At 38.1% G+C, this 14,667-nt stretch overlaps 1 protein-coding gene across 1 annotated transcript in view; it reads right to left on the bottom strand.

Annotated features, from left to right (window-relative positions):
• The window catches only part of THSD7B (thrombospondin type 1 domain containing 7B), a 699,268-nt gene that overhangs the window by 327,300 nt on the left and 357,301 nt on the right, over positions 1-14,667 (bottom strand). The window contains exons 10-11 of the mRNA XM_040645418.1: positions 13,095-13,224; positions 6,847-6,950 (exon numbers count right to left, since the gene is read on the bottom strand). Coding sequence (XP_040501352.1) covers positions 6,847-6,950; positions 13,095-13,224 — 234 coding nt within the window. The remainder of the gene's footprint in view (positions 1-6,846; positions 6,951-13,094; positions 13,225-14,667) is intronic.

The raw sequence follows: 14,667 nt of genomic DNA on the forward strand, positions 1-14,667 counted from the left end.
TAATCCCATGTTAAAAGCCTTTGAAAAGTATGGCGGTTCCTCAAAAAGTTAAAAATAGAACTACCCTAAGATCCAGGAATTGCACTACTAGGTATTTACCCAAAGAATAAAAAATTACTAATTAAAAGGGATACATGCAGTCTGATGTTTATAGCAGTGTTATCTACAATAACCAAATTATGGAAACAGCCCAAATATCCATCGACTGATGAATGGATAAAGAAGATATGGTATGTATACACTATGGAATATTACTCAGCCATCAAAAAGAATGAAATCTTGCCATTTGCAACGACATGGATGGAACTAGAGAACATAATGTTAAGTGAAATAAGTCAGTCAGAGAAAGAAAAATACCATATGACTTCACTTATATGTGGAATTTAAGAAACAAAACAAATGAGCAAAGGGAAAAAAGGAGAGAGAGAGAGAGAGAAGAGAGAGGGAAGCAAACCAAGAAACAGACTCTTAGCTATACAGAACACACTGATGGTTACCAGAGGGGAGGTCAGTGGGGGGGATGGGTAAAAAGGTGATGGAGATTAAGGAGCACACTTGTTGTGATGAGCACCAGGTGATGTATGGAAGTGTTGAATCATTATATTGTACACCTGAAACTAACATTACACTGTATGTTAACCTGCTGCAATTTAAATAAAAACTAAATGAAAAGAAAGAAATAGTATGTGAAATTAAGCATACTTTGCTAAAATGGCAGACACGTACAAATATATATTTCACACAAATTTTCATTTTTGAATACCAGGGATTATTGCTTTACTATTAAGGGTTTTCGACTATTTTTTCCTTAGTTTTTTCCTATTTCTAACCCTCTCCCTTTTTAAGAATAAAAGTAAATCAAAACTCATTTTGATAGTGGATTGTTTTGTCAATTTCTTTTTCTGGAAAAGACCTTTATTTAAAGAGATCCCTTGGATGAAAAGAAAACACAGATTCCATCAAATATACTGCGTAAGAAGACTTCGTCTCTCACCGGGACAAAAAACCAATTAAGAAAGAACAAAAAGAGATAGATTTCTGCCTCCGTTGGTCCACATAAGCATAGCTCAGTGAAAACAAACCAAAGAAGAATACAGGTACTTCATGGAAGTCAAGGATGTCTTAAACAGGACATCTTCACTCTCCAAAACCTACTCTGCGTCTGGTAGAGTGCTGTCTATGTCCAGTCCCTATTGATGATCGAGTATACTCACAAGCTAACGAATAGAAGAAAGTACCGTCCAAAAGAGACACACCGGCAAGGCCATTAGCCAGTTTTAAAATAGTCACTGTGAATAGCATTATAAGACTCAGACCTTATCAGTCCACAGACAAATTCATTCCCCTTCTAGGAATGGCAGCACCTTTAACTTTTTCTTTTTTACTACTAACTTTGTACCCTTTTAAGGGCAGTTTCAACAAGGTATGTTAGAATATGTAAGATTATTCCTCTTACGTTTTCATTGGTCATAAAAGCTGAGCTACCATGCCTTCTTTACTCAGATTTAGTACAGGAAGCTGGGCAGAGAGAATCCCTGGCTCTCCCTAAAGTATGGGACAGCTAGGACACTGGCCCCAAATACGCATTTCCTTGGAGAGGGTGTAGACATTTAGCTCCAGCTGTAATTCTACTCGTCCTTCTATTTTCCCTCCTTTTTTTTTTTAATTACAAGAGTACTATATAAATGTGTTCTTACCACAAATCAATTAACCAGGTCACCAATACAAACAGTGAGATAAAACAAGGAGTCCTTCTGTTTTGAGCAGTATAATGGCTTAAAAATCATAAAAGACCTTTCAAATGAAAAAAAAAAACAAAACACTGGATAAAACATGTACATTCTATATGTATTGCTGGGCTGGCCCCAGATAAAATAATCCATAAAGCACAAAACAAAGTAAAAGCTTGGGATGCCAGCAAGGTAAGCAAGAAAGACAACTTTTATTCTGAGGGCTTCTACCATCTTAGAGACCCCAGTTTCCATTGTCATGTCTTCAAATTCTGCTATGGAGAATCTCACAAATGGCCCCATACCAGAAATGATCACGACAAAGGCCAGCCCTCGTTGTACGGGTGAAATAGAGATACACATGCAAAGCAAAATGCCTTGGCAAGGCCACTTGCATACCTAAGACTGAACACCGGATGGTGAGAGGAAGAAAAATCTCTTGTGAGAATTTATAACCCCAAGCTGGCCTTTCCATGATTTTATGGTCTAAATTCATGCTCCCTCTGTGATTCAAAAACTCCTCAAAGAGAAATTTAAATGTAAAGTGTTTTTAGATTGATAGGGTATCCATGGCACTGAAAAGTATAAAAGCCACCTGGCTAGCATGCTAAAGCAGGTGAAAGTAGGGAACTGAGGGTCTCCTAATTCCTTATTTGGGCTTTCTTTTGAGCCTCCTCATTTGAGGCTAGGCCTTTATCTCCTCTGCCGGCAGTCCAAAGTACACAGCCCCTCTGGTTTTATATCCCCAGAGAATAAACCTCTAGGTTCCCAAAAGAATAGGAAAAGGGGTGACACTACTCACTGTTCTTCAATCAGACTTCCAAAAGCCCTTTTTACTCCTACCCCTCACACACACAGACACACACACACACACACACACACTCACTCTCATACTTCCTGCTGCAGAATGTGGTAACTTTCTGGAGTTCTCCAGGACAAATCACTTTGTTTCTCTTCAGCCCCCACACTTTCACCCCTGCCAACACTTTGGCATAATCTCGTTCTGCAAAGTCCTTTACTTTATCTCCACTCACTTCCTAAACCATATATTGTGACTGAGGTTACAGATGGCTCCTCATTTCCTGGAAGGTGAGTTTAATGTGTTTCTTGTTCTCTGGAGCAATTTTATAAAAGAGATCTCATTGGACATTATTTTTTTCTTATTGTTTCACATCTTCCTTGCTAGTTTTGAAGTAATTTTAGAGAAAAGATGGAGTAGAAATGTCTTTACTTCACTATCTTAAAATTGGAGACCCAGGCCATTACTTTAAAAGAATAAATTTCCCAAGAGATAAACAATAGAAATTCTCTAATATTGGTGTCTAATTTAGAGAAAACCCAAGGAGATCACTTGATTAGTCTAAGGGACTACGAGGTCTCCAGCTAGAATCCATTTAAATTGAAATCCAAAGTAGAATTATTCTAAGACAGATAAAACAATTTGCCATTTATGTGATAAGATTCCACGTAATTTAGGAGGAACATCTCCTCAGAAATTACTAAATGGTTTTGCAGTGAAAACCAACCATTATTATAGTTAGTATCAAAGTGTCAAAGTCTAGGCCACCATATGGAGTTAAGTCATGGACCACACAAAAGCGCCATTTTTAAAGACCTTCATTCCTAGACATATTGCTGATCTAGATATGTTATAACAATTTTCCAGTAAAAAGTAGTCAAGGTCTTGTAATTACAAGTTCATATTATTACAACAATTTTCTGACATATGGAAGTAAAATGTTTTAAGGAGGTAGTCCCCCCCCTTAATTTACAAAGTCACTATCTAGCCTCATAGAAGTCCTGAATGAAACTAACTTGCCAATCAAATTCACATGTATAAATGTTCTGAGAGGGACATCATTTCCAAAGTGTAATTGTTATAAACCGAAGTGACCCAAATTTCCTATGTTAAAGCGCTAACCTCACATATTACTGTATCTGAAGATAATAAAGACCACCAGAAACAGTTTGCTTTTAGGTGGCAAGGTGTATCGACTCTCCAGACCTATACCGTAATTCAGCTCTATGGATGGCATACCAGTCCATTACATTAATGACATTATTCTGAATGGATCTAGTGAGCAAGAAGTAGCAACTACTTTAGACATTTTGGTAGGAGGGTAAGAAATAAATTTGAAAAAAAAAACTCAGGGGCCTTCTAACCCAGCGAAATTTCTAGAGGTTTAGTGGTGTGGAGCATGTGAAGATATCCCTTCTACCGATGAAGAATAAGTTTTTGCATCTGGACCCTCCTGCAACCAAAACTAGGCACAACACCTAGTGGGCCTCTTTGGATTTTGGAGGTAACGTATTCCTTAGTCAAGTGTGTTCATCCAGCCTATTTACCAAGAGACTCAAAAAGCTGCTAGTTTTAAGCAGGTCCCAGAATGAGAAAAATCTCTGTAACAGTCCAGCCTACTGAGCATGCTGTTCTGCCACTTGGGCCATATGATCTGGCAGATCCAATGCTACTCAGGTATCAGTACGGACAGGAACACTGTTTGCAGCCTTTAGGGGCTTCTGTAAGTGAACTGCAGGACAGGTCCTTAGGATTTTGGAGCCAAGCCCTGCCATCCTCTGCAGATAACTATTCTTCTTTGCAAAACAGCTTCTGGCCTGATACTGTGTCTTGCTAGAGAATGGAGGCTTAATCATGGGCCACCAAATTATCATGCAACCCAGGCTGCCTTCATGAACTGGGTGTTACCTAATCCACCAAGCCACAACGTAAGGCATCATTAAATGGAAGTGGTATATAGATGATTCAGCCCATGCAGGCCCTGAAGGCACCATAAGTTACAAGAGTAAGTGGGCAGATGTCCATGGTCCCCGCTTCTGCTACAGTACCTGTTCTCTCCCAGCCTGTACCTATGGCCTCATGGAGAGTTCCCTACAATCAGTTGATGGAGGAAGAGAAGAATACAGCCTAGTTTACAGATGGTTCTGTGCAATATCTAGGCACAAACCCCAAAGGGACAGCTATAGCACTACAGCCCCGTTCTGAGATACTCCTGGGAGAGGTAAAGAGAAATCTTCCCGGTGGATAGAATGTAAAGCAGTATACTTCGTTATTCACTTTGCTTGTAAGGAGAAATGGCCAGATATGTGATTACATACAGATTCAAGGACTGTGGCCAATGGTTTTGCTCTATGGCCAAGGTCTTGGAAGGAACATGATTGGAAAGTTGGTGACAAAGAAATCTGGGGAAAAGTTATGCAGATAGACCTCTCTGTATGGGGGAAAATGTGAACATATTTGAGTCCCATGTGAATGGTCACCAAAGGGTGACTTCAGGAACATACTAACAGTCAAATGGACAGGACGACCTGTTCTATGGATACTATTCACTTCAGTCATCCCTCTTTCTTCAGTGATTCCTGTCATCAGTAGATGGGTTCATGAACAAAGTAGCCATGGTGGCAGGAACGGAAGGTATTCTCAGGCTCAGCAATATGGACTTCCACTCACCAATGTCAACCTGACTATGGCCATCACTGAGTGCCCACTATGCCAGTAACAGGGAGCAACACTCAGTGCCTATAATGGCAGCACTCCAGAGAGGCGAACTGGCTACATGGTTCTAGGCTGATTACCCTGGACCACTTCCATCATAGAAGGAACAGTGCTTTTTTCTTCCTGGAATAGATATTTATCCTGGATATGTACTTCCCTTCCCTGCAAACAATACTTCTGCCAAAATTACCATCCACGACTTACAGAATGCCTTGTCCATAGTCATAGTATTCCACACAGCATTGCTTCTGATCAAGGAACTCGCTTCACAGCAAAGTGTTGCAATGGCGCATTCTCATGGAATTCACTAATCTTATCATTTCCCCCACAATCCTGAAGCAGCTGGCTTGAGACAGTGGTGGAAAGGTCTTTTGCAGACTCAATTACAATACCAGTTAGATGACAATACCTGGCAGGGCTGAGACAAGGTTTTACAGAAGGCTGTATATGCTCTGAATCAGCGCCTGATTTTTGGTACCGTTTCCCCCATAGGCAGGATTCGTAGGTCCAGGAATCAAGGAAGGGGAATGAATAGAAGTGGCATAACTCACTACAACCCCTGGGGACTCACTAGTAAAATGTTTGCTTCGTGTCTCCTAGGATCTTATGTTTCACTGCCTTATAGATCTTGGTTCCAAAGGAAACAATGCCTCCACTAGGAGACACGGTAAGATTCCATTGACCTGGATGTTAAGACTGCCACCTGGCCATGGGGGACTCCTCCCAGCTCTGAATCAAGGGACAAAGCAGGGAATTACTGTGCTGGCTGGCTTGACTGATCCTGACCAATACATTAACTTATGCAACAGGAAGAGACACTTAATTCTAAATATGCCTTTTAGAAAAAAATTACAAAGCCAGTATAATGCAGTTGGTTCCACAGAGTCTGATTTTGCTACATACATTCCTTTAGCAACAAAGTGGCTCGATTTGAAGAATAAAGTACTTCTTATCAAGCCTCATTTGTTTGGTACCTGGATTATGAATGAAACAGGAAAGTGAACAGTCTGATGAGGCTCTGAGTGCTTTTCAGAGATTTCAATATGTCACACCTTGACACTGATGATGAAAACACTTCCACTTTGATCCAGAAGACTACTTGAAGTGTCTTCCAGGAATTTAAATAGTTCCTTTCTATGCGTATTATATAGAACACATAGTAAGTATAAATATAACAATTACATTTAAGTCATAATTATTATTAAGATTAGTCCATTCAATTATCCTTAATTCATTTAACAGATATTAAATTAGCACCTAAAAAGTGCAATGTATACTGTTGGGTCTAATCATAGACATATTCTTCATTCCTTGGATCATGTCCAACATGTGTTTGGAACATAAGCACTGAGATACGCAAATGACTGAGAATAGATATCTGCTTCCATTGCATCAGTCCTCAGATACACTAGCTGGTTATGGTTATAAAGATGGTATAATATCAACGTTACCTAATGCCAAACTTAAACTCAAAGACTGATAAATATAAATAATTCAATTCAATAATATCATAATTCTTCAAATATAAAATAAGCAATAGTTTATAAGAATAATAATTTTAAATTACATCTTAACAGAAAAACTGTCTTAAAATTCCCTTACCTCTTGTTTGTACCCCTTTTCCACAGGCTTCACTGGTGCCCATTATCCCCTGCCTGACAGACTCTGGCACCAAGATACAAGGGCTCCATTTCTGTGGCTTCCACCTGTGATTACAAAGAACAGCAGACTAAAAATTTCACCATGACAAACATACAAAAGAAATACACAAAATAAATGGATTTGAATCCAAAATCACAAAACAGTAATTCAATTAAAAAAAAAGTCATAAAATGGAGCTCTGGCATGCAGTAGGGAGGATAACAGTCCACTCCACCTTAGATTCATGGTTAATGCAGTATTTCCATTTTTTTAAATGTGGACATTTTCCGTATAAGCTGTAGTCCATAGAGCAAGGTGGAAGTAAAAATCCTTAAAAGCACAGATCAAACCTAGAAGGTTTACCCTCCTTATTATCTAAAAATATCTAGGAAGGAAGGAAGGAAGGAAGGAAGGAAGGAAGGGAGGAAGGAAGAAAGAAAAGAGGAGGAAGAGCAGGAGGAGGAGAAGGAGAAAAGGGAAAAGAGAGAGAGAGAGAAATCCCTATGTCCCATAGGAGCTTTAGAGAATCAAATTTTGAACATCTGAAAGTTTGGGGTGCAAACCTTCACACTTGATCTTCTGCTTCAAGTTTTTATAAGGTGGCGCCTAAGACGTTAAAGTGACTCAGACATCGCAATAAGTCATAAAGTAAAAGGGAGGCGGGGAGTCAGAGGGACCTATCTTATGTGATAGTTCATCTCATGGAAGAGGAATGGATCCAGCCCTGATGAGTCATCAATATTTCTATTCCTCAAAGAAAATATTCTCTGAAGAAGCCTTGTGGTTTCTCACTGTTTTCTTTTCTCAGGTAAACAAAACTTTCCATTTTTATGACCCACAGGAAAGACTGACTTATACCCTAAACCTGTCTCTTCAGAATGTACCAGAAAAGCCAAACCTTAAATGTAACCACAGATTCTGCTCCTTCCTTAGTTTATTTTCACACTTTTTCATATGAGCCAATACCTCTGATAAGAGACGCTACTTCAAAAAATAAAACAGAAACATGAAGCAAAAATATTATTGACCAGTTTTTGCAAGATGAAATAATTGATATATACAGATCTCTAGAATTTTTTCATCTTGCAAAACTGGTCACTTATATTACACATCTATGTAATATAATCATTGACCTCACTCAAGCGGCCCCCATACTGGGAATAGTTGAGGAATTGTAGAGAGATCAAGAAACGGCTAAACACAATAAACTAAGCAATCTGGAAGAGATGGAATCCTTCCTGGAAACCTATAAACTACCAAGATTGAAACAGGAAGAAATTGATTTCTTAAACAGGCCAATTAATTATGAAGAAATTGAGTCAGTGATAAACAACCTTCCAAATAACAAAACTCCAGGCCCGGACGGTTTTCCTGGGGAATTCTACCAAACATTCAAAGAAGAAATAATACCTATTCTCCTAAAGCTATTTCAAAAAATAGAAACAGAAGGAAAGCTACCAAACTCATTCTATGAGGCCAATATTACCTTGATCCCCAAACCAGGCAAAGACCCCCTCAAAAAGGAGAATTACAGACCGATTTCCCTAATGAATATGGACGCCAAAATCCTCAACAAGATACTTGCTAATAGAATCCAACAGTTCATTAAAAGGATTATCCACCACGATCAAGTGGGATTCATACCTGGGATGCAAGCGTGGTTCAATATTCGCAAATCAATCAGCGTGATACATCATATCAACAAGAAAAGACTCAAGAACCATATGATCCTCTCAATTGATGCAGAAAAAGCATTTGACAAAATACAGCATCCTTTCCTGATTAAAACCCTTCAGAGTGTAGGAATAGAAGGTACATTTCTCAATCTCATAAAAGCCATCTATGAAAAGCCTACTGCAAATATTATTCTCAATGGGGAAAAGCTGGAAGCCTTTCCCTTAAGATCAGGAACACGACAAGGATGCCCACTCTCGCCACTATTATTCAACATAGTACTAGAAGTCCTTGCAACAGCAATCAGACGACAAAAAGGGATCAAAGGTATTCAAATCGGCAAAGAAGAAGTCAAAATGTCTCTCTTCGCAGATGACATGATACTCTATATGGAAAACCCAAAAGAAGCCACTCCCAAACTATTAGAAGTTATAGAGCAATTCAGTAACGTGGCGGGATACAAAATCAATGCTCAGAAATCAGTTGCATTTCTATACACGAATAACGAGACCGAAGAAAGAGAAATTAGGGAATCCATCCCATTTACAATAGCACCAAAAACCATACGTTACCTTGGAATTAACTTAACCAGAGACGTAAAGGACCTATATTCTAGAAACTATAAATCACTCTTGAAAGACATTGAGGAAGACATAAAAAGATGGAAAGATATTCCATGCTCATGGATTGGAAGAATTAACATAGTTAAAATGTCCATGCTACCCAGAGCAATCTACACTTTCAATGCTATCCCGATCAAAATACCAAGGACATTTTTCAAAGAACTGGAACAAACAGTCCTTAAATTTGTATGGAAACAGAAAAGGCCCCGAATCTCCAAGGAACTGTTGAAAAGGAAAAACAAAGCTGGGGGCATCACAATGCCGGATTTCGAGCTGTACTACAAAGCTGTGATCACAAAGACAGCATGGTACTGGCACAAAAACAGACACATAGACCAATGGAACAGAATAGAGAGCCCAGAAATGGACCCTCGGCTCTTTGGGCAACTAATATTTGATAAAGCAGGAAAAAACATCCGGTGGGAAAAAGACAGTCTCTTCAATAAATGGTGCTGGGAAAATTGGACAGCTACATGCAAAAGAATGAAACTTGACCACTATCTCACACCATACACAAAAATAAACTCCAAATGGATGAAAGACCTCGATGTGAGACAGGAATCCATCAAAATTCTAGAGGAGAACATAGGCAGCAACCTCTACGACATCGGCCAAAGCAACCTTTTTCATGACACATCCCCAAAGGCAAGAGAAACAAAAGATAAAATGAATTTATGGGACTTCATCAAGATTAAAAGTTTCTGCACATCCAAGGAAACAGTCAGAAAAACTAAGAGGCAGCCCACGGAATGGGAGAAGATATTTGCAAATGACACTACAGATAAAGGACTGGTATCCAAGATCTACAAAGAACTTCTCAAACTCAATACACGAGAAACAAATAAACAAATCAAAAAATGGGCAGAAGATATGAACAGACACTTTTCCAATGAAGACATACAAATGGCTAACAGACACATGAAAAAATGTTCAAAATCATTAGCCATCAAGGAAATTCAAATCAAAACCACACTGAGATACCACCTTACGCCAGTTAGAATGGCAAAAATAGACAAGGCAAGAAACAACAATTGTTGGAGAGGATGTGGAGAAAGGGGATCCCTCCTACATTGTTGGTGGGAATGCAAGTTGGTACAGCTACTCTGGAAAACAGTGTGGAGGTCCCTTAAAAAGTTAAAAATTGAGCTACCCTATGATCCAGCCATTGCACTACTGGGTATTTACCCCAAAGATACAGACGTAGTGAAGAGAAGGGCCATATGCACCCCAATGTTCATAGCAGCAATGTCCACAATAGCTAAATCGTGGAAGGAGCCGAGATGCCCTGCAACAGATGACTGGATTAAGAAGTTGTGGTCCATATATACAATGGAATATTACTCAGCAATCAGAAAGAATGAGTTCTCAACATTTGCTACAACATGGACGGCACTGGAGGAGATAATGCTTAGTGAAATAAGTCAAGCAGAGAAAGACAACTATCAAATGATTTCTCTCATCTATGGAACATAAGAACTAGAATGATCAGTAGGGGAAGAAAGGGATAAAGAAAGGGGGGGTAATCAGAAGGGGGAATGAAACATGAGAGACTATGGACTATGAGAAACAAACTGAGGGCTACAGAGGGGAGGGGGGTGGGGGAATGGGATAGACCGGTGATGGGTAGTAAGGAGGGCACATATTGCATGGTGCACTGGGTGTTATACACAACTAATGAATCATCGAGCCTTGCATCAAAAACCGGGGATGTACTGTATGGTGACTAACATAATATAATAAAAAATCATTATTAAAATAAAAAAAATAAAAAAAAAAAGAAACGGCTAAACAGAAAAACTTATCATTTAAAGAAATCACCCCTTAATTTTAAATAATTATAAATTTACTTTGTACACACATAGATTCATTTAGTATAATTCCAACACACAGAAACTGAAATGGCAAGGGGTTTTAGTCCAATTTTTCAAGAGGATGTAGCACTCATTCAGATTCCTTAAGTTTACTGAGGCTTTCCAGAACAAAATGACACCATGGAGCTCAGTCTAGTTTAGTGTGCTGCAAAAAGGGAACCAGAAGGATTTTCAGGACTCTCGTTAAACTCAGTTTTGGAATGATAACCTTGAGCTCAGAGAGGTTAAGTGAAATGTCTGAGATTGCACAACTCAGTGGGCCAGTTGTCCCCCCTAAAACCCTGTGTGTTCAGCTACAGACCCTTGACCCCACGGTCAATTCTATGTACGGATACATAACCATGCTGTCTTCCCTTATACTTATTAACTTAATGTGCTGGGAGATGCTCAAATTCACAGAAAAATTTTCTACAGACATTTTGATTCTGTTTTAACTTGGTAAGCATGTGAATATGTCACCTTAATGGAGACAAAAAGAAGATTCAGAAGATAATGATTAAGGTCCTAAATTAACTTGCCTCTCTAACATACCAATTAGGAGGGATGCAAAAACTAAATTGGAACCATGTTGCTCAAAATTCAAAGGTGTTTTACTGAGGAGCAGAGAATCATGCTGATAACTTGTATACATATTAAACAAGGCATCAAGAGAAACGATAACAATGATCCAATCCAGACACAGCGAAACTGGTTTCTGAGGAAAATGGCAGGAGGTCAATGATGGAAACAAGTTCAAACATGAGTGGCTAAAATGAAGTGCCACCAGAGAGTAAAGGAAGTGGACAATAGAAAGGAAAAATCTCACTAATAACATGTAGGGTTTCCTCTGATTAAAATAGCCCCGGATTCATAAAAATGTTCAATAACATTTGATTTGGCTAATTTTTTCAATTGGCTACTTTCCCCAAGAGCTCTTTTGCTGGGCTCAGAAGTTTCAATATTTATATATAGTACAAAGGGATGAATATTGACAGTGTTTCCGCAGCAACCCTGTGGTTAATGAAAGAAAACTGGTAGTCTGGGCATGTTCCCAGTATTTATTCACATCCTCCTTAAACTGGCCATTAGATAGAAACAATGAGAATAAAGGATTATAAAATTGATAGTAATGCAGACTCTTCAATGACCCTCTAACATTATCTAACGTGAGGAGGCTTCTTTAAAAAAAAGAGAGAAAGAAGGAAAGAGAAAAAATAACTTGTATTTTCCTGAACAAATTACCCTTGAATTTCAAAGCTTTAAGATATAGTTTTTCAAATAATAGGAGAAACACTAGACATTTTTGCTAAAGTCTCTTTTAAGTGCGCTAACTATATGAATTTTAAGATAATGTTTTATTTTTCACAAATCACTAAAACTCAACAGTGAATGAATTTAATCCAGATGTACTTTAAAGCAATGCTTCAATCCAGCATTAAAAGAATGGACATTAATGACTAAACACATGAATCTCAGGCATCGCTTTTATAAATAATAATCACCAATTTGTTGAGAGGGAACATATAAGTACCATATATACTTTAAAAGTGATTTTCTTTTTTTAAAAATATTTATCCATACATTAAACTTCTTTTTCTAAGTAGATGGTTTCTTAAAATGTGTACATGACAAAACTTAAGAACAAAATATTTTTTGAATAAAGATAAATAATTATTTTAAAAGTACGGATTTGTTCTTAGTTCTTGTTTAAAGGCTTTAGGATGAAAACAAAAGAATGAGGTGACTTATATGTGTGTTTGTTTTCCAGGTAAAGACTTCATCCTGAATCTCTCTGGATCGTAATCCTTAACATTGATTGCCTGGGTGGCAGAACTCCAGCAGCTCACTTAAAATCAAAACATGTTTGGTTCTTTTGTTCTTCTAACTAGATTTTCATATTCTTTACTCACTCAAAGTATATTCAAAACCAGAGGGAAAAATATTGAGGTATTAAAGATAAACATCTCATTTTACTTCTCACTAAAAATCAAAAACTATATAAAGAAAATAGGTAATGACTTACACTAAAATCTAAGGATTACTTAAAAAGGTAACTATTTACCGATATATGGGGCACAATGAAATATCTTCACACTCTCGCTCTTCAAATAAGGTATCTGGGCATTCTTGGCCTCCGTTGGCTGCTTCCTGGATGATAATCCTGTATCGAGACTGTTTTACCGTGGCATTTCCTGAAGTAAAGCAAAAATAAAATTATAGTCTCCTTCTGTGTGGATGCAGGGAAAAATCCACGGTTAGTGGCAGAAAGGAAGGAAGGGAGGGAGGAAGGGTGGAAGGGAGGAAGGGAGAGATGAAGAGAGGGAGACAGGAAGGGACAAGGCGGGGAGGGAAGAAGGATGGGAGGGAAGCAAGAACACGTGGTAAGACTACTTAGGGAATGAGAATAACAAGCAAAGACCAGGGGTCAATACTTCATTATATACTCAATCTTATTCCTATGAGATAGATAGTTAGTACTCAATAGTTGTGATTTCAAATCTATTTGTCTAATATGCAAAGACCATTTTCCAACTGTATTACTATGCTTTAAATTAATCAGAATTTATATTACCTATGGCATGAGAGTTACAAGGCATAATCTGAGGAACCCCAGAAACCCTCCTTGATCTCAAAACAATAGCTCAAGGGCCTAGAGTTTTACTAGGAGCAATTCATTCCCTCCAGCAAGGCACTTCCCTCTGTGGGTGACTTTTTACAATGCAAATACTCATTAAAATTAATATATTAGTAATTTATTTATTTATGGATATTGGTTTCTTACATTTCTTACTCCTCATAACCTGAGACAATATGTATATAATTGGAATTTAGGGAAAAGGCATTAAAATTGTGACAGAACAAAATACTGAATACTCTTTGGTTTAGCTGAAGAGGAGAAGTACTAACAGGCATCTCAGTAAAGACAGCGATGTTCACTTTAATGTTCTGGGGCACTCATCTCATAATCTTTAGATTCCTCTTGAATCAATAACAACAATAAAAATCAATTACATTACAGTGGCTAGCAACTATTTCAATTACCATGTGAAAAATTTGCACTGGACATAAAGACACAAATTCTTGAACTTAAAACAGAAAGAAAAGGAGGCAGATAGAGACACAACAAGTTTAAGATATCAGTAGAGCGAGAAGTATCAACAGTGTACAGTGTTAGGAGAGCACAGAAGAGAGTAATCATTTTTGTCTCTGGAAATCAGACAGCTCCTGGAGGAGGCAGATTTTATTCTGGGACTTGAAATCTTAATAGAAAAAGAAAAAAGGCTAAAGCCATTCTGGGCCAAGGAAGTTTGAGCAAAGGCACCACTGGGACGTAAATGGGTGCATGGAATTCATAGGTAGCTGCATTCAGATGGAAAATGTGTGCATTTGGCTTGTGAGCGTGCGCGTGTTGGAGGGGGGTTACAAAGAATGAAGAGAAGTGTGGTGTGGGAGAAAATGGAAGTAATTGGTAGGTTCAGGACAGATAATGGATCTAACTGTATTAAGAAAAAAAATTCTAGAAAGCCAGTAAACTAAGTGGAGTGTGACAAAAGGAAAAAAAAAAGAGCTTTCATAAAAATTACATATTCACATGTTTTTTTAAAAAATCTTTAGTACAAAGACTTACAATGAGA

This window comes from Ursus maritimus, unplaced genomic scaffold (assembly GCF_017311325.1).
Source record: "Ursus maritimus isolate PB19 unplaced genomic scaffold, ASM1731132v1 scaffold_1, whole genome shotgun sequence".
Lineage (NCBI taxonomy): Eukaryota > Metazoa > Chordata > Mammalia > Carnivora > Ursidae > Ursus > Ursus maritimus.